Source organism: Emys orbicularis, chromosome 1 (genome assembly GCF_028017835.1).
Source record: "Emys orbicularis isolate rEmyOrb1 chromosome 1, rEmyOrb1.hap1, whole genome shotgun sequence".
In the NCBI taxonomy this organism is placed as follows: domain Eukaryota; kingdom Metazoa; phylum Chordata; order Testudines; family Emydidae; genus Emys; species Emys orbicularis.
Window position 1 is genome coordinate 250,954,582 of NC_088683.1, and position 26,747 is coordinate 250,981,328.

Below are 26,747 nucleotides of genomic sequence, written 5' to 3' on the forward strand. Positions count from 1 at the left end.
GTCTTTAGCCCCTTTTCTTTGTAATTTTTATATTGATGATTTTGTTCTAGCATTAAAAGGGGCTCAGTATTTTCCCCCATAAAATCATGAATCACACTGTGACTATCTTTTTATATGCAAATATGGTTTTACTGTCACAGACACCTTTGTGACTGAAGTGTTTTTTAAATGTTTGGTTTATACTCGCAATGGGAAGGTCTCTTGATAAATTATGCCAAAGCTAAAGTAATTATCTTTAGTCAGAGACGGAGGTTGTGTAAATGGAAGTTTGATGGCATTATATTGAACAAGTTAACTCTTTCGGCTATCTGGGTATCTGGTTCTCACAAAATGGCTTGTGGGATAAGCAGATTCAGGTAACAAAAGAGAAGGTCTCAGATTCAGTGTTAACGTTTTTATCCGGACTCTGGGGGTGAATTTAAGTGCACTAGTCCTTAAAGTGTTTGAGGCTAAAGTATAAGCTCAAATTTTCTATGGCACAGAAATGTGGGAGTAGAATGAGCCCCCGGGACTGGAAGTGATTCCATACAAATTTCTTAGGAAGATTTTTGGTCTGCCAAATAATACTGCAATCATCCTCCTTAGAGTTGAGACAAGTATGAACTCTAGGCTGTCCAAAGTCCTAAATTGTAGTATTAATTTTTGGATTTGAACAGGATGCACCCACAGCGTTTGCCAAGGTTATGCTTAGAGGAACAGCTCATCAGGACTCTCACACATACATTTCCTTGGTTAGAGCATTTTCAAAATTCTTTGCATTCTCTAGGTTTCACAGAATGGAAATGATTAGATTTAAGTTTAAAAAGGTGAAATCCCTGATCAAATCGGGAATAGAGGATATTAATAAGCAATTGGATATGGCAGTTGTCTCTATTTCAGATGTCACTGTGATTTCCCCTTGTTAAAAAAAGACTTATGGGTATGCCAGATATCTAGACAGTCTGTGTAATAACACACTGCCTTCACAGGTCTCCATTACCTATTCATGCAGACAGCTTATTTAGAAGGCTGGTATGCTGGCATTGAGAAGTGTAACTGCCTTTGTCCATGCAGTTTAGGGCAGGTGGAAGATCTAGCCCATCATTTATTACACGGTAATTTGAATTGCCACTTGAGGTCAAAAAGCTTTCTGTATTTTTGTCCTGGATGCCTTGTTCTATGACCTCTCAAAAAAATAGAATATTTGTTAGGAACTGATAGTGTGACTGTGATTCAAGCGGTTGCTCTATTTGCATGGTTAGCCACTAAAATAAGGCAAAAGCGAGTGGCATGGTGATCATATAGTCATTAATGATGTATGTCCTTTTTTTAATCTGCATTTATGAGTATTGTAATATATTATAATTTTGGATTTAGTTTTAAGTTTTGTTGTACTACTTTTTTTTTCTGCATTGGCCCAAGGCCAAGGTGCTATTAATAAACTACTATGGGTTTTAATTTCTAATAAATCTTGGATTTGTTCATGCATAGGGGCCTGCGGAGAACGGGACCATGCTGAGTCTCCTCCACATCTCACTGATAGAGTATATTTGTCCTCACTGAAAAGATTAATTTAAGTTTGACAATGAGAAGGAAAAAGGAAGCAATGTAGTTATATATGTCTAATGTATGAGTTGGCTTATTCATTAACTGTTGGTTTGTTTTTTAGTACAGAACTGCTAGTTTATTCTGATCTGCAGTCATAAAGAATCATAAAAACGTAGTTTCTTATTGTAATGATCTGTTAAACATCAGGTTTTGTATCTTAACTGTGAAGGTGAAGAAGAAGACTATCTTGAAAGTGTTATTTGAAAGCTTTGTTAGCCTATTTTTAGACTTATAAAATCCATACTGGGTGTGAATACTAAGTAGGCCCTTTAAGACCACATTACATATATTTGTGCCTTTAAATTACTTTATTGAAATGAATCCTTTGGATGTAGTAATGAGGAAAGACTGTTCATTAACTCTGCACCTCTGTTGTAGTGATTCAGGAAACAAGAAGTATGCCTCAAAACTATTGTGGATTAAATCAGTTAAAGAGGAGGACCTGAATTGTAATTATACCTGCCTCTTGAAAACTACAAATAAGCCACAATTAAAAATATTTAAACTGAAGAAAGGTACAGTATGATATAATACTCTTACTTCTGCAATTTAATGACTTACAAATACTATATGTAGGCTTGGAAGGATTAGATTTTTATTGGTAAATGTCGATTTCACTGTACACACAAATTGATGAAAATATATTTCCATCGATAATAATCAATGTACGGACAGGCAAAGTAAGAAAAATGCTGCTTGAGAACTTAGTAAATATCCTTAAATCAAACTTTAATATGTATATTTTGACATGTGATGTTGACAATTTGTATTTTAATGGTTACAAAGTTTTGACTTTTTGAATCTCAAAGTCATTAAAACTTGTCTGAACCCCTCCCAATAATTTCCCACAATTGAGAAAATTTAAATCCATAAAAATAAAAAAAAAATGCTTAAAAATAAACATTGATATCATCCGTTGAAATTATTCCCCCCCCCCCCCAAATTATGCCAAGCCTAATGATATCCTTTAAGAATCAGCACTTTTTAAGTTAAAGCCTGGGGAAGGGTTATTTCTCTGCATTCCTATTAGTACCCCCAAAGATCCCATCTCTACTATTTCCTCCTATGTATCTCCTTCTGGCTGAGGAAAACTGGTTTCAACACTACATGGCACACACATTGTCATGGTTACTGGGTAACTACACCACTGTCCCTTCTCAGGGTCTCTCTGAGTGGGCCCCAACTTAGTAGTTACAGAAATAGATTTAAAATAAGAGTCCTACAGGCATATTCCCTTACCTAAGCATAACCTCTCTATCCATAGCTCAGGCAGGCCTGACTTATTCCCCACCTCCGCGTTCAGAGAAGTAGCCTACACTGCTTGCGATCTTCTCCCTCTGTCTCTATGGGTATGTCTACACTACAATCAAAGAGTGTTATTGCAACTCGAGTAGACGTATCTGAGCTAGCTTTAAGATAGCTAGTGAAGCTGCTGCAGCATGAGCTTCAGTACCATCTAGTTCCACAAGAAATTACCCAGGATCCCAGATGGGTTTAGACAGCCTGTGCAGAAATGCATGCTGTCACAGCTTCACTTCACTGGTACCCAAACTATCTAGATTACAGCTAACTTGAGTATGTCTACTCGAACTGCAGTCACACCCTGTGACTACAATACAGACATACCCAGTGTCTCTCTCGTACTGAGAAGGTGGGTGTGTTAATATCTTTTATTGGACCAGCTTCTGTTGGTGAGAGAGACGAGATTTCGAGCTTACACAGAGTTCTTCTTCAAGCTTGTCTCTCACCAGCAGAAGCTGGTCCAATAAAAGATGTTACTACCTCACCCACGTAGTCTCTCTAATATCCTGGGACTGATACGACTACAACAACACTGCATAAAGATATCTCAGTCAGACTGTCAGCCTTTTCACTGACATATCCTGGCTACCAAAACACCTGGCCTGGATAGAGCTAACTAGGTCAATTCTTCCACCAACTGATGGCCCAGCCATTGTTCTCTTCTAACTCCTTTGAATCTGTGTATGTGAGGCTCACTTATCTCTGTCATCGTCTTACCTTTCCTCCTACGTTCTGTAATAACCCCTTTACAGCCTCCAGTGGTTTAGCTCTAGTCAGTCAAGCAGCATTACAAAGCTGAATGGGGAAACTGAGTCACACACAATATTCTAGATTGGAATATCTGCTATGATGAAAAATAGAAAGTGAGACATTTTGGGGTTCTCCCAGAGCAGTTGGGGGTTCTGTCACTGTCTTCCTTGTATCTGTGGGGGGGCCTTTGTGCTGTGTAGCAAGGATTCAATGTCCTGACATCAGTAGCCTGCCCACAAGCATAAGGACTCACTCTAGCTCTTACCAGCCTAGTTTCTCTCTGCAGGGTGACACCAACAACCCTTCCAGTCCTGGGTGTCCCCAAATACATCCTCCCTGCATTCTTAATTAGCAGACACTTGGACCGTTCCCCTCTGGCTTGTCACTCATAAAGATGTGAAACAGCCTCCCAGTTATCAGGTCACTTTGGCATATACATTCCACGTAGTTTGTACAACAGAGACCTACTTGGGATAAAAATACAAAGTTTATTTCATAGAAAAACAACAGATTCAAAGTTGAAATCAGAAGGGAAAGCAAACATAAAACGTCACACAGAAAATAAACATAAAGAAAAAACAAACAAAGCTGCAACCTCAGGCTTCACATTTTCATATTAGGTAAGATCCCCTTTCTAATAAGAGTTACCTATTGCCTTAAAACAGCTCCACAGTCTACCCCCCTGGGGATCCAATGTTCATGAACAGCCTCCCGCCTCCAGACTGTCCTTCCAGTTCTGGATGCTCTTCAGTTCAAACCCTTTCCATTTTAAAGGGGTTTTCAGTTTTTTTCCTTCAGTCACTATAGATATTCAAAGTGGGGAAAACTCCCTCCTTTCTTAGGTTACGTCTACACAGTGCACACTGTGCACATCCGCGCCGTTGTAAGGCACACAGTGTAGCTGCTCTTTGTCGGCAGGAGAGAGCTCCCAACCAGGGGCGGTAGCTTTCTCAGTGGGAGAGCATCTCCTGCCGACAAAGCGCTGTCCACACTGGCGCTTTTTGTCAGTCATGCTTTTGTGTAGACATAACCCCCATCTTCAGAAATGAAGGCTTTCCTTTCAGTTTCAAGCTGTTCCCATTTGCTCTGATGATTCCTCAATGTTTTTTCTTGAGCTGGACAATAGTAGAGTTCTCTAGTTCTAGCTGTCAGATGATAATGACTTTTACTAAGAAAAATCATGTCATGAGCCACTTGTCACAAAGTTGTAATTTCTTGGGCTTTTGTTTTACAGGGAACCCTCCAGATCTCCACCCACATGTATTTACTACTGGAATAATCATGGCTGTATTCTTTTCACTTGTTCCTGTGCTCCTGGTGGTTCTCTCTGTGATATTCAGAGTTGACTTAGTTTTATTTTACAGGGACATCACTGGAAAAGATGACACAATAGGAGGTAGGATTTGGCAAATGCTGCCATTGAAACAAGTTCATTTAGTGATATAGAACTATTAATAAAATAGCGTATTCTGGCTTCAGGTAGGTCCTATAAAATAATGAGATGGAAACAAAAGACAATCCAGGAGAGGAGGATATTGCGTAGGAACAGATGGAGAGGGGTAAACAAGGCAAGACTTGGCTAGGAGAGAAGTGTCTGGGATTGGGAGAAAATAGTAAAGGTGACAGATAGCATTACATACTGTTAGCATGCATCATCCTATAACGTGTCCTGATTTTTTCATTGTGAAAGTCAGGGGTTGGTTGGTGGAGGAGAGAAAGAAGAGGCGATTGAGAAGACGAGTGCCCTGGAGCTGTCAAATTCCTTCTGTGCTCACCTGACTTGTGCTCTAGATTCATGTGCTTTCTGGAGATCACTGGAGAGATGCTGGTCAGGTGTTAATGAGGGTTGTCAATGTCAACCATAAGGAGAGCAGGCTGTCACAAAGAAGACATCACTTGATGTTGACAATTGGCCAACTTGTTTTGGGTCTGATCTTCCCTTTGTGGTTTAGTCTCTGAGAAGGTTTTGGTGAGACAACCCTCATAGTATCTAGATGCCTCAGATTTCCTTAACCCTTGTCAGTCTGTATATACAGTACCTAGACTGCACTAGTTGCATAGGTTGGTAATCTCTTAATAATGCATGAAGATACATTGTATGTGCCAATATTTTTTTTCCTAATTCTATTATTGATCACAAGGCATTGTTGACTCACTTGAGGACCTCCGAGTGCATGGTTGGGGCTACACTTGAGTGACCTCATTCCCATCTCTTGAAGAGGTCCCAGAGAGCCCTTAGGGCCTCTCTCATGTGGAGTTTTACACAGGTTTTCACTTTATGTTCCCTCTTGTTAAACATGTATAGGAGGACATTAGGAGAGTTAGTACAAAACTTGGGTTGTGATGTTGACATCCAGCTTTGTGTTTCTGTGTCCTTTGACTCAGATGGCAAAGTGGGAAGCTTTTCCCAGTGCCTGGTAGAGATCAGAACATGGTAGAGAGTGAGGTGACTGACCTTTAATCCAGATAAAGCAAAATTGATGTTAGTAGGTTGGGGAGAAACAGTGGAGGCTAGGAAGAGGATTATGTCCATTCCTGTGATTGCAGATGTGTGTCCTTGACTTGTTTCTTGTCTCCACAACTTGGGAGTCTGGTTAGATTCCCACTTTTCCCTGGATGACCAGATTTCATCAGGACTAGGACAGTCTTTTTCTTTTACCTCTGGATAGGAGGTTGAAGCTTTTACTCTTGGATACAGACCACACTAGTGTGATTTCATGCTTGTGTTACCTAACTGGTAGATTACTGCAGTGTGCTTTAATTGAGTCTTGATCTTAAAGCCTGCTTGTTAAGGTGGAGAATCTCACCGGAAACATGTTACACTGGTGCTTCATAACCGATAAAGGTGGATTATTGGTTTCTGTATGTACCATAAAGTTTTTGTCCTATAAAGTCCTAAATAGCCTAGGACCTGCCTACTTGAGAGAGCCCCTCTTTCCCCATATCATAGTGCCACAGCTGAGATCAGTTAGAAGTGTTCAAAATGGAATTATCTCAGTAGAAATGAGGTGGCCCACTTTTTTGTGAGCGCCCCTGAACTTTGGGACTTGCTTCATGGCCCTTGGTCTAAGGTAGTGTCAATTTGTTGAGCTATCCTTTGTTAAGCTATCCTTTTTACAGTGGATTTTGGGAGGTGCTGCTTGAGGAAACTATATTTGAGGAGGACAGGGTGTTATTTTTCATTGTTCAGTTATAAGGTTTAATTAGTTGCTATATATGGTGGCAGTTGCTGCTGAATTTGTCTTTATGTTTTGGGGTGTGTGTGTGTGTGTGTGTGTGACTTACTACCAACACCACTTACGGCCTGGGAAGGTGCCTTTTTTTGTTATGCTATTATAAATCTAAATACATAAAATAAAATATATCCTGATTTTTTTCCCTTTTGACAATCTCCACACTGCAACACTACCCAATAGTGGAATAATAATAATACCTAGCTCTTTTTCATCAGCAAATAATATAGCGCTTTTTCATCAGCAAATCTCAAAGTGGTTCACAGTCTTTATGTAGGAGAAGAACTGAAAGAAACCTGGAATCCCACAATGCTATTTTTACAGACTCACTTTTCAGGGTAAAACCACATTTTAATGATGCAACTTTCTATCAATAAGTTCAGTTTAACTAGGTATGATTAGTGCTGGTCAAGAAATTTCACATTTCAATAATTTTCAACAAAAAAGGGACACAGTTTTTGCAACCCTTTGGGAAAACAAAGTGGGTAGATCTATTTGTGTCAGATTGAAATTGATCCTGGGTATTTTGTGTGAAAGGTGACTGGACAGATGGATAAGAGAAATCTCTTATCTCAAAATGGTTGCCAGTGGTGCAGTATTATAAGGGTCAGGGTGAAGGGTCAGCTATCATGTGTGTAATGGATCAGATCTGTTCAGTCACCAACAGGACAAAAATTGGTCATTTTTTTCCAGATGGAAAAGAATATGATGCTTTTGTGTCTTATCTGAAAGACTCCATATCTACCAACGTAGAAGAAAGAAAATTTGCTCTGGAGATATTGCCCAGGACATTAGAAGACCGTTTTGGTTACAAATTGTGTATATTTGAGCGGGATGTGTCTCCTGGAGGAGGTAAGCAAATGAAATGTCCTTGGTATTAAACTGGTACAAAATTCTCAGAGATGCCAGGATCTGTAATTAGAAAGTTCTCTGTAAATGTGGCATTTTTGCTTAAGTGTCACATTTTCAAAGGGGATTCTATTTTGGGGTACAAATGACAGAAATACACATCAAATGACATGCATACAAAATCAGAGGCTGTTTAGAAAGTTTAGACTTATTCTGTCCTTCATTTCAGTGTGTAGAGGTAACCAAAAGAAGAGTTTGATCCAAAGGCTATTGAAATTAATGGAAAGATTCCTATTGACTTGAATGGTCTTTGGATCATCCACTAGGTGCATAGAGGAGGATGGGGGAGTACTAGCTCTATGACATGCTCTTTCCCTTCCTAGAACCTGAAAGGCCTGCAGGATTGGGCATCCATCGCTTTCAGAGACAAGAATGAGAGAGGGTGCAGCATGATAGCAGCAGCTCTCTGTGCCATGTTCTTTTCTGCTCTTAGGAATACAAACTGTGACTTAATGCTTCTTCAAGCATCATTAACACCCATAGACTCCCTACCTTGGCTACTACTGTGCAGCTTGGGGGCAGGTCAACCATTGACAAGACAGTCATCAGATTTCCCAGGATTTGCACAGATTTTATAAGACCCACTAGCTTTAGAAGGTCAACACCTTTTCTCTTTCCAGCAGTGTATGGAATTGGAGCAAATTTTGAGCCCTGATGGAACAAAGACCATGAAATTCTATCAGCTAAAATATGTCACTCTTCCCCCCAAACAAGAATAATCTGTGCAGGGTAGAACATTGCCCTTTATCTAGTTAAATGCTGAGATTAATTCAGAGGAGAAAAACAATTTAGCTGTGGTGTTACCACAGAATGAGTGTGAGAGTTCTGCTTTTGGCTTTCTTCCTTTCCAGAAAGCTTTCTGCTTACAGCTTCTCAGAAACCTGAGAGATCTTAATGATTGTAAAGCCAAGCTTAATTAAGCTTGGCTTTACAATACAACTGCTTTTGCTGTATCTGTGCTATGAAACACACATTTTCCCCATGGCACACTATATTAACTATTTCTGTAATCTTTAAAATGTAGACGATGAAGCAGCTTTCATTAAAACTGACTCAGAGTTATAGCTGACATCTATGTGATGGGTGCTGCGGAAATATTTAAAATAGATGCGAAAACGTGGAATTTTGAATATACAAAGTCTATAAATAGCTGACCCTTTACAAAGGCTGCAATTCTCAGACAGTACAGTGGGATTCCATGTAGTTCTGAGGTCTATAGGGGAAAAAATCTTTAGATAAAGCTATGGTCCTGCATGAGCATATTGTTACATATTGCTTGCAGGATATAGGGCTTCTCCACTGAATTTCATTCACTGTTTTTAATAACAAAATTATTCTGCAATCCCTGTTTTAAGAAAGCACTGTTTTTGAAAACCTGTGAAATAATGGTTTGCTAGATGTCATTCTATAGTAATCTATACTGTTACGTGTGGCAGAGGGTGCAAGTATTACACAGACTTGGTTATCTGTGGTACTGATATTACTAGGTATCTGAAGAAGGTATCTGGTGGTACAAAAGGTAGTGAAGTGAGGGTTACAAATTTAGTGAATGTTACAGGAAGTGGTTAGCTGTGCCTGGCTGATGACTTAATTTGGAGGTACTCTTATGCTCAGGATGGACCTTTATGGATGACCTTATCTGTTAAATAAGGAATAGCCAGAGCTGATATGTTGGTTTGTAATTGCTTTTCAACATGAAAGAAATGTATGCTGACTACAGGCAAATTAGGATTCCATTGCTGTTTTACATAAATTGATCAGAATTAAACATCTGAGATTATTTGTTTTTCTTTTTTTCTCATTATTTAGTAGTATGATAGATTAGGAAGGAACAAAACATACAGTAATTTAGTCACTTTGAAATATGTACAATATTATTACTACTGCTAAAAGATGTCTTGAGTCAATGCCTGTACTTTCAACTGATTTTAATAATGACTGTATCTTTCAATTTACAGCTGTTGTTGATGATGTCCAGTCATTTATTGACAAAAGCAGAAGATTAATCATTATACTGAGCCGGAACTACATTTCTGACAGAGTCATGTATGAACTTGAGACTGGACTGCATAAGGCACTGGTTGAAAGGAAGACTAAAATAATATTAATTGAATACATGCTTATAAGTGATTATAATGTCTTGCCAAAATCACTGGAGCTTCTACCATCCAGGAGAGTTGTGAAGTGGAAAGAGGATAAGTCTCTTCCCTTGAATTCCAGATTTTGGAAGAACCTTCGGTACCTGATGCCAGTGAGAGCTTCCAAGTCAAACATCAGAAGTCACAATAATTCTGAGTCCTATCTCAGAAGAAGGAACTCAAGCAACAGCTGTGTGTTGGGAGTCTAAAACATTCTTATAACCAAAAATTGGAAAAGAAACATGCTGCGGAAATGAGCACATGATGTTACTTACATAGAAGATATTAAGTGCACGTGTTTTAGGGAGGCAACATGGTCCAGTGAATAGAGCACCGTCTGGGACTTGAGAGATGAGACAGATCCTCAGCTTGTATAAATTGTCATAGCTCAGAGGGCTAGGTTAACCCTGCCCCTCACCCTTGGGGCTCTGACAGTTTACACAAACTGAGGAACTGCCCCAAGGAATCTAACCTGACTCTGCCTTGGATTCATTGTGTGACATGGGGGCAGATCAAAACCTTTCTATGTCACAGTTTCTTCATTTCTCATAGAAAAACATTAATTCTGCTTGCACACTTTTGTAAAGCAATTTGAGCCCTGTGAATAGTCTATATTTTCAAAGTATTATTATTTAGAAATGTGATTACTATTGTTATTTATGATTTCTTTTGTGATAGCATGTAAGGACTCCAGTCAGGATCAGAGCCACATTGTACTAAGCACTATACAAACATATAACACAAAGACAGTTTCTGCCCTAGGAAGCTCAACATCTAGGATTTAGACAATATAACACAAGTAAATAAAGTGACAAATGGGAGGAGGGGAGTGATGGGTTGGAAGAAGGGGATGGGGAGGACAAGGTAATAGTAGAAATATGGTGTGTTTGTATATATCAATCCTAATAGTAGTCTCAGTAGTTATAGGTGGTTACTGCCACGACCAATGCCAGATTGTGGTTTTTTAGGCATCATGGCAAAGCAATATTTTAGTCCCTGGATTAGTGTTATTCAGCTCAGAGTACTCTAAATAACTGATTAGGTGAGGGGAGTGGGAAATAATGCTTTCTCCAGAGAGGCCAGTAGGTACGACTTGTATCTGAGCTGCTTCCAGGCGAGGGGCTTGAGGTGATAGAGTTTGGTACTTTGATAAACAGAGGGAAAAATAATTGCCAATATCTAAGATACCAGCCTTGGTTCGCCAGTGCCTTGGCATTGTGAGTAGTTATTTACACCAGGTCAAACTGGTAGCATTTTATACAGATTTTCACAGATATAAATGGTGACGTAAGTGTGATGTTGCACCCCATAGTGCTTTATAGAAATATGCTTATGAGTGTAAATATGACATAACTGGAATATGTTTTATGCTAGATATGCCATGTACCATATCTTTGCAAAGGTTATGATCTACTGAATATATTCATCCTATTTGTAGGCATGTATCATTTTTATATATGAAGTTATGAGCGTTGGCTCTATGCTTGTATTTAAAGTGTTTGTTGTAGGAAGCACATAAGGCAGATTTGGTCAACATAGTGTGAAGGGGTTATTCAAGTAATTGGGAGTATTTAACTAACAATGGACTTTGGGAGACCCCAATCCACATCTGAGCTTTCCTGGGAACGTTCAAACTAACATGTAAACAATGGCATCTGCCTGCAAAAAGCTGAATCATTCATAGACATGTGACTTGCCCAGGTCGCTAGAGACTCCATCTTGTGGCTGTGATGTTGCACAAGAGAGAGAATATAAAAGGCCCTGGAAACCCCTCCATTTTGTCTTCAGAGGGCTCAAAAGATACCCTCTCCACCCCCAAAGAGATGCCTGAAAGAAACTGGAACAAAGGACAGTAATTACTGTGGTGTGAGTGATTGCTGGACCCAGACTAGGAAGGAGTCTAGTCTGCGAAAGAAGCCTATTGGAACCTCTCTGAGGGTGAAATTTACTTGCATTTAGTTCCCTACTGTATTAGGATTAGACTTGCGTGTTACTGTTTTATTTTGCTTAGTAATTTACTTTGTTCTGTCTGTTATTACTTGGAACCACTTAAATCCTATTTTTTATATTTAATAAAATCACTTTTTGCTTATTAATTAACCCAGAGCAAGTATTAATACCTGGTGGAGCAAACAACTGTGCATCTCTCTCCCTCTCTATGTTATAGAGGGTGAACAATTTATGAGTTTACCCTGTATAAGCTTTATACAGAGTAAAACGGATTTATTTGGTGTTTGGATCCCATTGGGAACTGGGTATTTGGGTGCTAGAAACAGGAGCACTTTCTAAGCTGTTTTCAGTTAAATCTGCAGCTTTTGGGGGATGTCGTTCAGACCTGGGTCTGTGTTTGTAGCAGGCTAGTGTGTCTGGCTCAACAAGACAAGGTACTGAAATCCCAAGCTGCCAGGGAAAATGGGCTCAGAGGTGGGCTCAGCACATCAGGTGGCAGTCCCAAGGGGGTCTCTGTGACCCAACCCATCACAATAAGGTGCAAGACAGTGGTGAATCTAGGCCTCTATTTTGGCTTCTAGAGTAAACGGCTGCAGCAAGGGATTTACTTCCCAGACCAGAAAATAACGGTTGGGGATGTTGAAATGCCAATAGTTATCCTTGGGGACCCAGCCTACCCCTTAATGCCATGGCTCATGAAGCCATACACAGGCAGGCTGGACAGTAGTCAGGAGCTGTTCAACTACAGGCTGAGCAAGTGCAGAATGGTGGTAGAATGTGCATTTGGACGTTTAAAGAGTCGCTGGCGCATGTTACTGACTCGCTCAGACTTCAGCCAAACCAATATTCCCATTGTTATTGCTGCTTGCTGTGTGCTCCACAATTTCTGTGAGAGTAAGGAGGAGACCTTTATGGCGGGGTGGGAGGCTGAGGCAAATCGCCTGACCGCTGATTTTGCACAGCCAGACACCAGGGCGATTAGAAAAGCACACCAGGAAGCGCTGCGCATCAGAGAAGCTTTGAAAACCAATTTCATGACTGGCTAGGCTACGGTGTGAAAGTTCTGTTTGTTTCTCCTTGATGAAAACCCGCCCCCTTGATTGACTCATTCTCTGTAAGCAACCCACCCTCCCCCTTCGATCACAGCTTGCTTTCAAAGGAAATAAAGTCACTATCGTTTAAAAATCATGTATTCTTTATTATATGATTATAAAAAGAGGGAGAGAACTGAGAAGGTAGCCCGGGTGGGGTTTGGGAGGAGGATCGGAGGGAAGGAAAAGGCCACTAAAAAAAGGTTAAAATAATGACAGCCTTTTGCTTGGGCTGTCCACTGGGGTGGAATGGGAGGGTGCACGGAGCCTCCCCCCACCCCCCGCGTTCTTACACGTCTGGGTGAGGAGGCTATGGAACATGGTGAGGGGAGAGGGGGGTTATACAGGGGCTGTAGCGCCAGTCTGTGATCCTGCTGCTGTTCCTGAAGCTCCACCAGACGCCGGAGCATATCCGTTTGCTCACACAGCAGCCCCAGCGTTGCATCCTGCCTCCTCTGATCTTCCTGCCGCCACCTCTCATCTCGAGCGTCTCTCCTCTCCTCACGTTGGTCCCTCATGTCCTGACGTTGGTCCCCCCTGTCCTCACGTTCACTGGTCTCTTTCCTGTACTTTGATACCGTGTCCTTCCACTCATTCAGATGAGCTCTTTCATTGCGGGTTGATTCCATGATTTCAGAGAACATTTCGTCTCACGTCCGTTTTTTTCGCCGCCTTATCTGAGATAGCCTTCAGGACGGAGGAGGGAGGCTTGAAAAATTTGCAGCTGCGGGAGGGAGGAGAAAAAAGGGAGAGAAGTATTTTAAAAAATACATTTTACAGAACAATGCTTATACTCTTTCACGGTGAACAACACTATTCACATTACATAGCACATGTGATTTCGGTACAAGGTCGCATTTTGCATCTTAATATTGAGTGCCTGCGGCTTTGGTGTTAGAGATCACAGACGCAGGTCCAGGCAACAGAATTCGGTTTGCATGTGGCCATGGTAAGCCATTGTCTTTCAGCTTCTGCAGCCTTCATAAAAGCAGTGCCCTCCTTTCCCACATACCAAGCAAAGCCCGTTGAGTACTGCAGTTTTCCTGTTAGCGTGCAGCAGTAGAAACCAAACTAACCCCCCCCCCCATCCAATTCTCTGGGATGATCGTTTTACCCCTCCACCCACCGCGTGGCTGGTATGAGGGAAGATCCCTGCTAGCCAAACACGAAAAGCTCAGCGCCAATGATCCCCCTCCCCCCCCTGCTTGGCTAACTGCAGGGAAGGATTTATTTTCAGCCACAGGCAAACAGCCCAGTAGGAATGGCCACCTCTGTCCCCTTAATTAAATTCCCGTATTTCATCCAGGTTGCCATGAACGATATCACTCTCCTGAGGAGAACACAGCGAGATAAAGAATGGATGTTGCTTGAATGCCAGCAAACCCCCGGGACCATACACTGCCAGGCTTTGTCATGCAATGATACCAGATTACTTGCTACTAGCATGGCGTGGTCGTGTGTCCTACCATGGAGGATGGAATAAGGCTGCACTGCCCAGAAACCTTCTGCAAAGGCTTTTGGAGTACCTCCAGGAGAGCTTCATGGAGATGTCCCTGGAGGATTTCCGCTCCATCACCAGACACGTTAACAGACTTTTCCAGTAGCTGTACCGGCCACGAATGCATCCCAAGTCCTCAGGGCAAATTAATCATTAAAAAAAGCTTGCTTTTAAACCATGTTTTATATTTACAAAGGTAAACTCACCAGAGGTCCCTTCCATGGCTTCATTGTCTGGGGTAATGCCTTAGGAGGGTTGGGAGGGTACTTCAGTTAGGCTGAGAAAAAGTTCCTGGCTGTTGGGGAGAACGGAGTGCTGTGTGCTCTCCGCAAGCTCGTCCCCCTCCTCCTCATCATCATCTTCCCCGTCCGCAGAATGCTCAGGCATGGCTGAGGTTACCCCCTCCTTGGAATCCATGGTCAGAGGTGGGGTAGTGGTGGCGGCCCCCCCTAGAATTGCATGCAGCTCAGCGTAGAAGCGGCATGTCTGCGGCTCTGACCCGGACCTTCCGTTTGCTTCTTTGGTTTTCTGGTACGCTTGTCTGAGCTCCTTAACTTTCACGTGGCACTGTAGTGAGTCCCTATTGTGGCCTCTCTCCATCATGCCCTTGGAGATTTTTTCAAATATTTTGGCATTTCGTCTTTTGGAACGTAGTTCTGCTAGCACGGAATCCTCTCCCCAGATAGCGATCAGATCCAGTACCTCCCGTACAGTCCATGCTGGTGCTCTTTTTCGATTCTCGGACTGCATGGTTAGCTCTGCGTGGTCACCTGTGCTCTCCACGCTGGGCAAACAGGAAATGAAATTCAAAAGTTCCCGGGGCTTTTCCTGTCTACCTGGCCAGTGCATCCGAGTTCAGATTGCCGTCCAGAGCGGTCACAATGGTGCACTGTGGGATAGGTCCCGGAGGCCAATACCTTCGAATTGCGGCCACACTAACCCTAATTCGAAATGGCAATGTCGATTTTGGCGCTACTCCCCTCATCGGGGAGGAGTACAGAAATCAATTTTAAGAGCCCTTTATGTCGAAGTAAATGGCTTCGTTGTGTGGATGGGTGCAGGGTTAATTTGATTTAACGCTGCTAAATTTGACCTAAACTCATAGTGTAGACCAGGCCTTTAATGCAGGATTTGAAGGGTTTGGGGACAGGGAGAGAGCAACACTTTGATACCATTGGAGTTGTATCACCTGCCCATGCTGTTTTGTACATGTGCAAACTTTCTGTTACACCCGCTTTATTTGTATCTGTGTTTACAAGGCATTTCTGACTTCCTAAATGTCCAAACTACATCTGTTTAAAGGCAGATTTCTAAATGGAATTCAATACCTCAGTCATATTGGAAACATCATTCATTTAATTCCATCCCTCATTTATTAATGACAGTACTTTCTCACTAGTCTTTTCCTTTCCCCCTTGATACCTTTGTAAAAGCCCTTCTTGTTTTTCCTACCACCAGACCTCTCAGATAGCAGAGATGGAAGCTGAAGTGTGGCTGTAGTGCAAGGGGCTACATTTTGAAGTTACAATTTCTTTTGGTGAAAGGGAATATTCTGCTTGTCGTCTGTCAAAATTAAGTGAAAATAAGATCTGCACTTCTTATGGATGGAATCTGTTCAAAATAAAGATTATTGTAACCACCTGGGACTTTTTGAATTTTGAATTATTTTTAAAAGTTTTAAATATGGATACATGATGTAATTCCTGATCATGTTCATAATAACTTAATGTTAGCAGCATGCCAGAAGATATGGCATATGTTTCGGTGTTGTATAGTTATTTCCCTTTCTTTCTTTCCCTGTTATACTGAACTTATTAAGTAAATGACTGTTGCTTGCTATGAAATACATGTATGATTTAGATCCAATGTTTGTGTCTCTTCTACAGCTATATAAGTAGTTACCTTTCAATGTACAATGCCTGTTTTATTCTTTAGTATAGCACCATACATTCATGTAACACTTTAAAAACATAGGGTCAAAATTCCTCTTGGCTTTAGTGGTGGCAACATTGGCGTCTGTAGGGTAACATCCATTTCCTGCACCTAAGAGGTTACAGTATAGCAGAGATTGAAAAAGAAGGAAAGTTGAAAGATGAAATCTGATAATAAGAAAATTGAATTTGATGCACCAAAACAGAGAAGCCAGGGATTGGATCCAGGAGGGGAATGATGGGGTCAGAGCATTTGGGAGCAGCATTTTGAACAGACTGGAAGGGATATAGGTGGGAAGCTGGAGCTGAGAAAGGTACCAAGGAAAGATTAGATGAAAATGTGGACAAGGAATTTATCAGTGGGCAAAGTGATCAATTGGTGGATCTGGGTTATTTAAAGGATTTAGAGAGTTGGTGTCGGGGAGAAGAAGCAAGAAAATTCAGAGATGAACCTGAAGTTGTTAACCTGCGTCATGGGAAGGGTAATGAAACTGGCAATGGTGATACAGAAGGAAGTGGTGTAGACAGATTAGGGAGAAGGATGGGATGTTTACTTTTGGAGAGAATGACTTTCAGATGCCATTGAGTAATCTGAGAGGTGAAGTCTATAAAACAATTGGAGATGTGAGAACAGGTAGCAGGTGGAGGTCCAGAGATGGGAGAGAGATTTGAAAGTAATTGGTATAGAAGTGGTAGCTGAATCAGCACAATCCTCTGCTGTTGGCTGTTTTTCAACCAGCTTGTAGAGTGGTTACAATGTTTGGAAAATTTGAAATTGAAATGAAAAATTTTCAACATTTTTTACAAAAATGTACCTGCATTTATTGACCAGCCCTAAAATTCAGTAGCTTTATACATGGCACCCCCTCAGAGCCATGGCAAGCATAGGAGTGGAGCAGTGTGTAGCTAGCATTATGATGACTACAAACAACAGCTGCAAGATATTGAGCTGCAAGAGTTCAAAACTAGAAATTCCAGTTGTGACAAACCTAGCACAGCTGCCTGTGGGTCAGCCAGGGGAGCTGCTTCTTCAGCTTGACTGAAAGTGGCTGCAGATAGACCATGAGGGTCCTATGTTTGCATTTCAGCTTCAATATAGGTTAGATACATGGATGAAGTCTTCAGCTAGGGAATTCCACTGGTTGCTCTGGTGTCTGGCCTCTAGTGGGAAGAGAATATAAGCACCATTCGAAATGTTACTGCCATATTAATTAATGAAAAAGGATTCCCACCACAGCACAGAATATAATAGACTCCTGGCTCAGTGTATTCTGTAATTCTCAAGTCCACTGACATGCTTAAAACTTTGCGTCACTCTTGTGGAGGAGACTTTGGCAGGTCTGTGGCAAAATTTCAAAAGATGGTTATAACAAGGTTCACTTTACTGTACATTGCAAGACATCGCTGTGCTTCAGCTGCATCGAGGGACTACCATGCCGTGGGAGGCTGGCACAAAACAGTACTTGCCACCCTGTAGCTGGGATTTAAGACTTTTAAAAACTGAGTGTCCCCACCCACAGACTTTCTATCTGTACATTACTATATCTAGGTACTTATGCCACACTGATGGCCTTTTATCTCAGTGCTTACGACGCATGGAGCAAAGATGACTGGGAAATTCCCTAACTCCGTGGCAGATTGTACTTTGCTGCAGCAAATTAGAACAATCTGCACTGAATAAAGTGCCTTCTACTATCATACAAAGTAGCAACGGGCGTTTAGTTCACTGGGCTAAATTCCGCTTTGTTATATGCATGTAACCTCCCTGACTTCACAGTCTGCTAGGTGTGACTTTTCCTCTCAACCTCCTCAAGTTCTGGTACCTACTACTAGAGCAGCACTAGCAGCTCTGACTCATGCTAGGAAACAGAGTTAAGGGTTGGAAAATTCTTTACCTACTCTGTGAGCGTGTGGCATTAATCAGAGCCCAGGATGGGAGTCATGTGCAACTACATCACCCCAGTGGGGCCTCACAAACCTATGGAGGCACAATCCCTCCCAGCGCTCTAGGCACTGCCTGGTAAGTGTGCACTCTTTCCCCCTCGCCTTGGTCAGTCAACTTCATAAGCCAATGTGGGGCAGAGGTGGTGGAGCCACAGGCCCATCTTTTCCCCTGTTAGTCATACAGGAAGCAATCACTGTGCTTTCCTGAGCAGAGGGACCGTAATTACCTTTGGCCATTGCACTAGGTATGCAAGATGTGGTGGGCAGAAGGGGAGAGAGGGGAAGACTCCTTGAACTCGCCTTTTTCCTTCTTCCTGTGTACTTGCTTTAGAGATACAGCTAATCTGATCCTATAAAATAGAGATGGGCGGAGGCAGTGGTTTTAGTATCCAGCTTACTTTTAAAACATGGATAGAAGCTAAGGCTCGGGTTTGGATTTGACATTATTGAAATCTGATAAGATTTTGAGGTAAAATGATGGAAATCTCAGTAAATCAGCTGATCTTGTGATAAGCTTTGATCCAGAACCCTACGAGACCTGTCCTCCCAAGACTTCCACTGTGTCTCAACTGGTACCATAAAAAAACAGGCCCTTTCCAGCTGGGGGTGGATTTCTGATTAGGCATAGTAGGCATGTGCCTAGGGGTGCCAGCGTTCTAGCGGTGCCTAAAAGTTAAAAATCGGTTAAAAGTTTCATTTTTTATGGAAAACATGAAGGTCGGCTGTAGGCATGGGGAGCACTGAAGATGCTGTGCCTAGGGGCACCTAAGGTGTAAATCCGGCCCTGTTTCCAGCCTTAGATCTGTTCTAGAATCAAACCTCTAGGGCCTGGTGCAGCTCAAATGTGACCTTCATGTCTGATATTCAAAGGGGTCAGGGTTTGAGTTTTGGACTGTTCCTTCTATACATTTGAATTTAACAGATATGTTATTTGGAGATTATTACACTTACTGTCTAAAAGTGTGTAGTAAGTATTATGGTGTGTGTGTGTGTGGGGGGGGGGGGGATATCCACTGCATGCGATGGTATCAGCCATGGCTTGACTGCTCTTGTCCATGTTGTGCTCCGTGAGTGCCTCAGAAATTCATGCCCCAAGAGGGGAGTGAGACATGGCTATGCTTTTAGATGGTGTTTGTTGACCTGACCTGTGTGTCGGCTGGTAAAGAGGAAGATTTGGGGGGTTGTCGCAGAGAAGCGTTTCAATGTACACGTTTCTGACAAGTGTGAATGACCATAAAATAAAGGAATGAAAGAGCCCAGAGCTAGAACCAAGTGCTAGAGAGGAAGAATGGCTTTGTGGTCAAGGTGCTGGCTTCAGGCTAATAATACCTGGCTTCAGTTCCTGTTCAGAGTTCTGTTGTGAGCTAGGGCAAGTCATTTGATCTTTCCATGCCTCAGTTCTCCATTTGTTAAAGGAGGATAACTATTGCCTTCCTTTCCCCCAACCTACGTCTGTCATGTCTTTTTAGATTGCAAGCACATTGGGGCAGGGACTGTCTCTTCTTACTATTTGTATGTACAGTGCCTAGCACAATGGGGCTCTGATCTTGGTGGGAGAGGCAGCTATGTTTTTCTTGAGTATAAAAAATAATAATCGGATGCTTTTGACATATTATGGCTGTCCTTGTGTTGAAAGGACTAATTTTCACTTGTTGGGGTTTGAGCATCAGTAATTTGCAGTGAACCATTTGTTGAGCGGTTCTAGAGATATCACTTTTACAAGCTTTGAGAATCAGTACAGGTGAGGATCAGTAAGGATCCGTGTAACGTGCTGAAAGGGGATTGCTTTGAATAATCGGAAAGCTCTACTTTTAAAGGAGTCATTTTTTAATTTAATAAAACTAAAGAGGCAGCAATCAACCTCCTCTTGCCTACAGCATAAACCTTTTCACAGATGCCAGGCATGTTGTAGATAAGCACTCAGAATAATTAAAAAAAAAAGTAAAATAACAAAACAAAATGGCCCCACCATCTTTGACTGTCTGAGGGCTCAGTTCCACAAAGTGCAGCAGGCCTCCTGTGAAGTGCTGCGCACCCTCTAACCCTCATTGCCTGCAATGGATGCTGCGGACACCTTGCAGGATTGAGCCCTAATCTTGGCCATTGGCCATGGGAATGTGTGTGTGTAAATCTATGGCAATATTGGACTGACTTTTGTAACCCTCTTAGAGCAAAAAGTCCATATTTTACTCCTCATGATGGCAAGATCCTGAGCAAAATGTGCATCCAATCGTCAGGGAAGCCATTGCGGCAGCAAGAAAGAGGTGCATATGTAAAGAGAAGGACCAAGCCCTAATGTTTTTGCTAGATGTGATCACACGGCTGGACCTCTGGACCCATATGGAGCCACACTGAAGCCAATGAGGTTGTATGAAGGGTGTTCAGGGTCAGGCCTATGTGCTATCACTATGCCTTACTGGGAGGGAGAGAGCAGGCCAGAGCAGAATGTGGTAGCCCAGGATTTATGGCACAGAGAATATGACACACGAAATATGGCATATATTGTTAAATTGAGGAGTGAGTGTCAGGCTGTCTGGAGTGGCTTGTGAAACGTGGGTGCTAACCTCAGGGCAGACTATGAAGAAGGAGGGCACAAACCCCAAACTGGCTGTGAGTTCTATACTTAGATTTCACCAACCAAGTATCAAGTATGAACGCCTCAAGCATTACAACAGCCTTACCATGGAGTCACAGACAGTCTATCTTGCCACCCAGGAAAGCCTGCCTTTGTGATTAGATGGTCCCTTACATGAAAAATACAATATTCACATTACTCCCAGCACTGGTGCTGACTTTTATTTTTCCCCATGGGTGCTCCACTCCACTCTGCTCCGAGGCCCCCCGCCTCCCCGAGGCTTACCCTCGCTCCACCTCTTCCCGCCCTTCTCTGCTTCCTCCCCCAGAGGCCCTGCCCTCGCCTCGGCTCATCCCGCTCCCACTCCGCCTCCTCCCCCGAGCGCCTCCCGCCAGCCGCCGAATAGCAGATTGGCAGCTGATTGGTGGCCCTGCCAAACAGCTGTGGCTGGTGGGTGCTGAGCACCTCCTATTTTTTTCCTGTGGGTGTTTGAAGCCCGGAGCACCCACGGAGTTGGCACCAAAGGACCAGTCATTTACCCCAGGTCAATTGTACTTTAGATCTCTCACCAAAGACAATGCTTGTAGCCCATCCTGTAATAAACTAACTAAAGATTTATTAACTAGGAAAGAGTTATTTACAAGGCTAAAGCAGATAAACATGCACACACAAATGAGTTAGTCTTAGGTTTCAAAAGTAATAGAAGCTGCTGTGATATGCAAGCTCTATATGTTCTTTAGGGCTAACCCAAGCTAAGCAGCTTGGGGACTCCTTGCTTAAGGTTAGAAATTTTGCCCACTCCAAATTCCAAGCAGCACAGTGATACAGTTCCTTCTGGTCAGGGATTTTTATTCTCTTCCCCCAGAGTTCAAACTGTAATGGGATGAGTGTTTGTGCACTTCCCTTCTTCGTGGGTGTGGGGGGAGCAATCAACAAAGTGGCTTGACAACTGATGTGCCAAATAGTTCAGCCGATGTCTATGGGCTTTTTTTGTTGGTCACGAAATGACACCTCTTGTGGTAAACAAGTATTTCACACTTGTTAATGCTTCTCACCTGCCTGGGCGGGGTGTGTGTGTCCAGTTTAATAGCAAACACTTTTAAAAAGACAAAACAAACACTAAAATATTGGTTTAATATTCTGTATCACTTATAACATGGGATACAGATATTATAAATGAGATTAATGCATGTAGTAACTCACAAGCATTTCATAAAGTCCAGACACTAAATGCTTTCTCGTAAACTTGCCACCTATTTTAACACATAAGTGAGCCACGCTGGTTTCCAGCTATTCATTTGTCAATGTTCATTGAAGCATAGGGGCCTTGGCATGAGCTGGCACTTGATCTGCCAGTGTCACAATGGGATCCAGCAGTTTGAAGAGAGCACTGGTTAAAAAAATGTACCTATTTTGCTGACAGCTATGCTTTATCATACGAGCAGGCTGATCTTTTATATATTGAAGAGATTTGGTACTTTATAAACAGATAATTTTATAAAGTAAATTTTATGAAACATTATCAGCATTTTGGCAAACCTCACCCCCCAAAAAACTTTGTTTGTTCTTCCTGCTGTGAAATGAAACAAAATAGCCCATAAGCTTTTTGTGTGGCTAACGATAGATTTTAAAGAAATGACAGGCTGTTGTCTTTCATCAAAAGGTTACACAGTTTTTGTTCTGTTTTTACGAGAAAACTAGCCGGAAATTGAGTTTGAACATTTTACAACTAAGTTGAGAAAGGAAGGGATGATGACTTTGAGGTAAAGGAAATTCCTGTAAAGGAAACAAATTCACAGTTAGAACTAACCACAACTTTTGTCATGCATGGCAGGATGTGCAGGTAAGATTTTTAGATATTACTTCTTTCAAGTAAGGTTTTTAACTGCTATTTCCAAACACTGTCTTCCCTCCTGCTTTTGTCTATTTTATTGGTTGGTTGGTTTTATTTTAATTATATATATATTGTAATATTATCTTTCAGTGCTTATGCAACCATGGCAGTATGTATATTTTAGTAAGTTGTTTTGCAAGATTGTCTAGTTTTTGCTTCTTTCACGGACATATCTGGCTTTTCTCTTCTCTATATTGCTACTGTCAATCACCTTCTTGCGCTTCACATCCGATTCTGCTCTCCTTTACATTGATGTGCATCAGGAGTGACTCTGTTGAAGTCAGTGGCACTACACTGATGTGAAGCTGCTATAAATGAATGAGATCAGACAATAAACTCTCAGTTGTTAGCATGCTGTTCTGCACTAGATCTTCACAGGCTATCCTGACACTGAATTTCTCATGAACTGGATGGTCATTTATTTGGATCAAAGATGCTATATAAATAAACAATATGTAGTGTACATAGGCTTCTATTATTCTGCAAGAAACCTTGAAGATCTGAAATACTGGTAGGGTAATACGGTTCATTCACTTTTCGCCTTCATTCCTTTACCACAGGAAATTAAGATAAGATTGCAATAATTATTTTGTATCTGAAAGGCTCTCCACAAATTGAATCGGTATCCTGGCTGGTGGTTAAGAAAGTTAGTTTTCTTCCCAGCGAACTGTAGTAGGAAATTTTCCCCCTTAAAGTGAATATTCACTACATATCCAGAGAACACTAGCTCTGCATAAAAAGGATGGATTGATAAAAAGAGGTTGCTTACTTTGTCCCCTGCACTCAGATCCCCACTATGAGATCGTGTGCACTGCCACGCAGGGACAGAACCCACTTCAAAATAGTTAGCCATTAGGGGAATGCATACAAGCCTTCTGCTCCAGTACCCTAGAACCTAGACTAGAAAAGCCCCACCTTCGTAATTGCCCCTCAGTTCCTCTCTATCTCTGGCATCTCCTTTAAACCACCCGAGTAGCTGGATCTTCACGGATCCACAGAGGCAATGCATTCAGAGAACAAGGGTGACTTTGGTAAGTATGCTCTTTTTCTCCTCCATTGTCCTGAAGACTCTGGCTTTGAGAGACTAGGTAGCAATGATAATCCTCAGGAGTACTAATTGAGAAGTGATTTAAATACTGCCTAAATGGACTGTTCTTTCTGAGCTGTGCTCCAGTAGTAAAAATGTAATATTTTGTAAAGGTATGAATCAAAGTGCAAGTAAGAACCTCCACATGCCCCGTGAAAACCAAGAGTCAATCCCCTGTATTCCCTGGTTACTATTTTCAAACCATACTAACACAAATCCCCAGTAGAGAGAGGACTGGATTCTGTTTTCACTCAGGCTGGTGGAAAGAGAGGAACCAGAGGCACAGTTTCAGGGGGCGGGAGGAAAGGACTTGTGTACTCTGGATTCTAGAATACTAGAACAGAGGGGAATGCAGCCCAATTTCTAACCGCTTTCAAATGCAATCCATCATTGTATGGCAGGGCATGCAGTCTCTGAAGGGGGCTCTCCAGAGGCACTGTTATAAAGGAGATGAAATTAATACATTTAGAGCTGGTTGAAAAGTGTAAGTATATTTCATGAAAATTTTCATGAGAAATGTCTTCTTTTTTTTTTTGGCTGAAGAATTCAAAAATACACATTTTTTCAACCAACCCTAAGTACAGTCCACCAAGTTATCTCCATGAATGCCAAAAATTCAGCATTGCTTCATGCTTCTCTCCAAATTCTCATCCAAGTGATGGGATTATTCTTCCATAGGAGGTTTCACCTGCAAGCAATCTGTATTGCCAGGCAATAGACAAGATAATGTATTAAGTTGTTTTAATCATGAATGGTCTATGAGTTTCTTCATTAATTTAGATGCTTATGCTTCTCAGTCTAGTTATATACCCATTATCCTTGGAAAGCTATATCTAGCCAGATGTGGCAGAAGAAGAATTAGCCTTTGGGCCTCATGAAGACTTTGGTGATGGGCTCCTGTGATCTGGCGGAGCTGGCCAAGTGAAGAAGAATCTCAGCTTTTATTTATTTATTTTTAATAAAGGTAAGTCTCTGGCTCTTTCCCTTGTGAAGATAGCCTCAAATTAGAAATCAATGCAAACCAATAGGTAGTGGTGAAAGGAACAAATGGCTGGGCTGTACTTCAGCAGCAGGAGACTTCACAGTCTCTTCCTGACACACATCCCAGAGTTAACTGATTAATATTGTGTATCTCAAAGAATCACTTGCTGACCCTTCCCCACGCTCCTCAAACCAGCCTCCTGTCAAGTGGTGTGATTGTGGTGAAAATGCGTCTTTTTTCTTTGCAGTGTGGAGGCTTTGCTTAGCTGACTTCCAGGCCCACCCCAAAAATGCTAAATCTGGCTTTGGACAAAAGTGTTAGAGAGCGTATGATTTCTCCCTCACTGCCTCCTCAGCAGGTCAGCGGGAGAGACTTTCCTCCCCATAAGAAGGGGGCTGGATGTTGGCTGTTAGGAGGAGGAACCTGGTGGAAGGAATGAGTCTCATTTGGTTACTGGAAATTTGTTGTGGGTGCATGTGTGTGTGTGATGGTTAAGATACACATCAAAAGAGTGTCCTGGTTATGATTTTACCCAAAATACAGAAAAAGTACCATTGACTTAGAAATGACAAATACAGTATGGGATGTCGTCACATGACGTTTTGACCTGACCATTATCCAAATGCTCTTCTGCTGCACTTTCTGCCACTGGGATGGCTGTCTTCTGAATTAATACAGCATAAAGCAGAGGCAGCCCTGCCTCCTGATTCAGCCTATCCCAAGACCCCCGGAATGGCAGCTTCATGATGATTTTAAAATCCATGAGAAATGGACAGGATGATCAGGAGCCAATTTAGTAGCAAAACAGAGGAGGGAAATGAGAACCATATTTGTCAGGAATAAAGACAAACAGAAGGCCTTGTTCAGTTTCTGGCATGTGACTGCAGCGCACCTCTCTGTGTAGAATAGTTGCCCCAAAGGCTGCAAAATGGGAGTGTGTTCATTAATGCCACTGATGTAAAATAAACTGGGTGAAGTACATCTCTGCTTGTGTGAGTGGGACTTGATTTGCATAATGTGCCCACAGCTCAAAAACTCACCCAGGGATTTTTCTTCAGAGTGAGTCAGAGCCTGATACACAGCTTTGCAAGTGCAGTGTCACTCAGTGGGCTGATGAAGGGGGTCAAAAACAGTTTATATAGCCAAAGTTCACCCAGTTCAAGAGTAGCTAACGCAGTGTTTGATCAGAAGCTGAATAGCTCAATTCAAGCCTTGTATGATGCCTAGACACCGCAGAGGTAGACACCGTATACTTGCTAAAAATGTTATTAATTATTATGCTGAATGTCACACTGAACAACTGGCTTGCCTGCTAGAATTATAGCCGCAACCATGGTGGGGTTATTGGGTATATTGCCAACTTGCTTTGAGAACATGTTTGGGTTTTTTTACATTATATCTGCAATGGCTATTGGAAACTCTGTTCCTGCTGCAAATCTGTGCTTCTTTGTTGGTGCAGATAACTCATACTGCTTGGAAGGCTGTGCTAGACCAGAGTTAGCCTAGGAAGGAGGCTACATTAATTTACAAACCGAAAGGTCACTTTATCAGTCATCTAAATCATTTGATTAGATGGAAGCAAAACAGTCACCTGGAACATATAAGTGAGATGGGAATTTAATTTGCACATTGGTGCAATTCTAGCAAAACTGTGGTCTAAATCCTCTTAGGAGAGGCTGGGTAAGAGGTGGGACTGAATGAAAACAGAGTGTGGCTTATGCCTATAGGGGATCTGCTCTCATGTAGCAGTGATGAAAGCAGTTGTAACACAAGGATCACAGCCTAGGTTGCTGTAAACTGACATAACTCAAATGACTTCAATGGAGCTACAATGATTTACACCAGTTGAAGATCTGACCCACAAGTGTCTAATTAG

General features: G+C 41.9%; 1 protein-coding gene across 1 annotated transcript in view; it reads left to right on the top strand.

Moving 5' to 3' along the window:
• The window catches only part of IL18R1 (interleukin 18 receptor 1), a 28,695-nt gene extending 18,567 nt beyond the window's left edge, over positions 1-10,128 (top strand). Inside the window, exons 7-10 of the mRNA XM_065423670.1 lie at positions 1,966-2,102; positions 4,874-5,035; positions 7,566-7,724; positions 9,740-10,128. Coding sequence (XP_065279742.1) covers positions 1,966-2,102; positions 4,874-5,035; positions 7,566-7,724; positions 9,740-10,128 — 847 coding nt within the window. The remainder of the gene's footprint in view (positions 1-1,965; positions 2,103-4,873; positions 5,036-7,565; positions 7,725-9,739) is intronic.
• Positions 10,129-26,747: the final 16,619 nt, after the last annotated feature.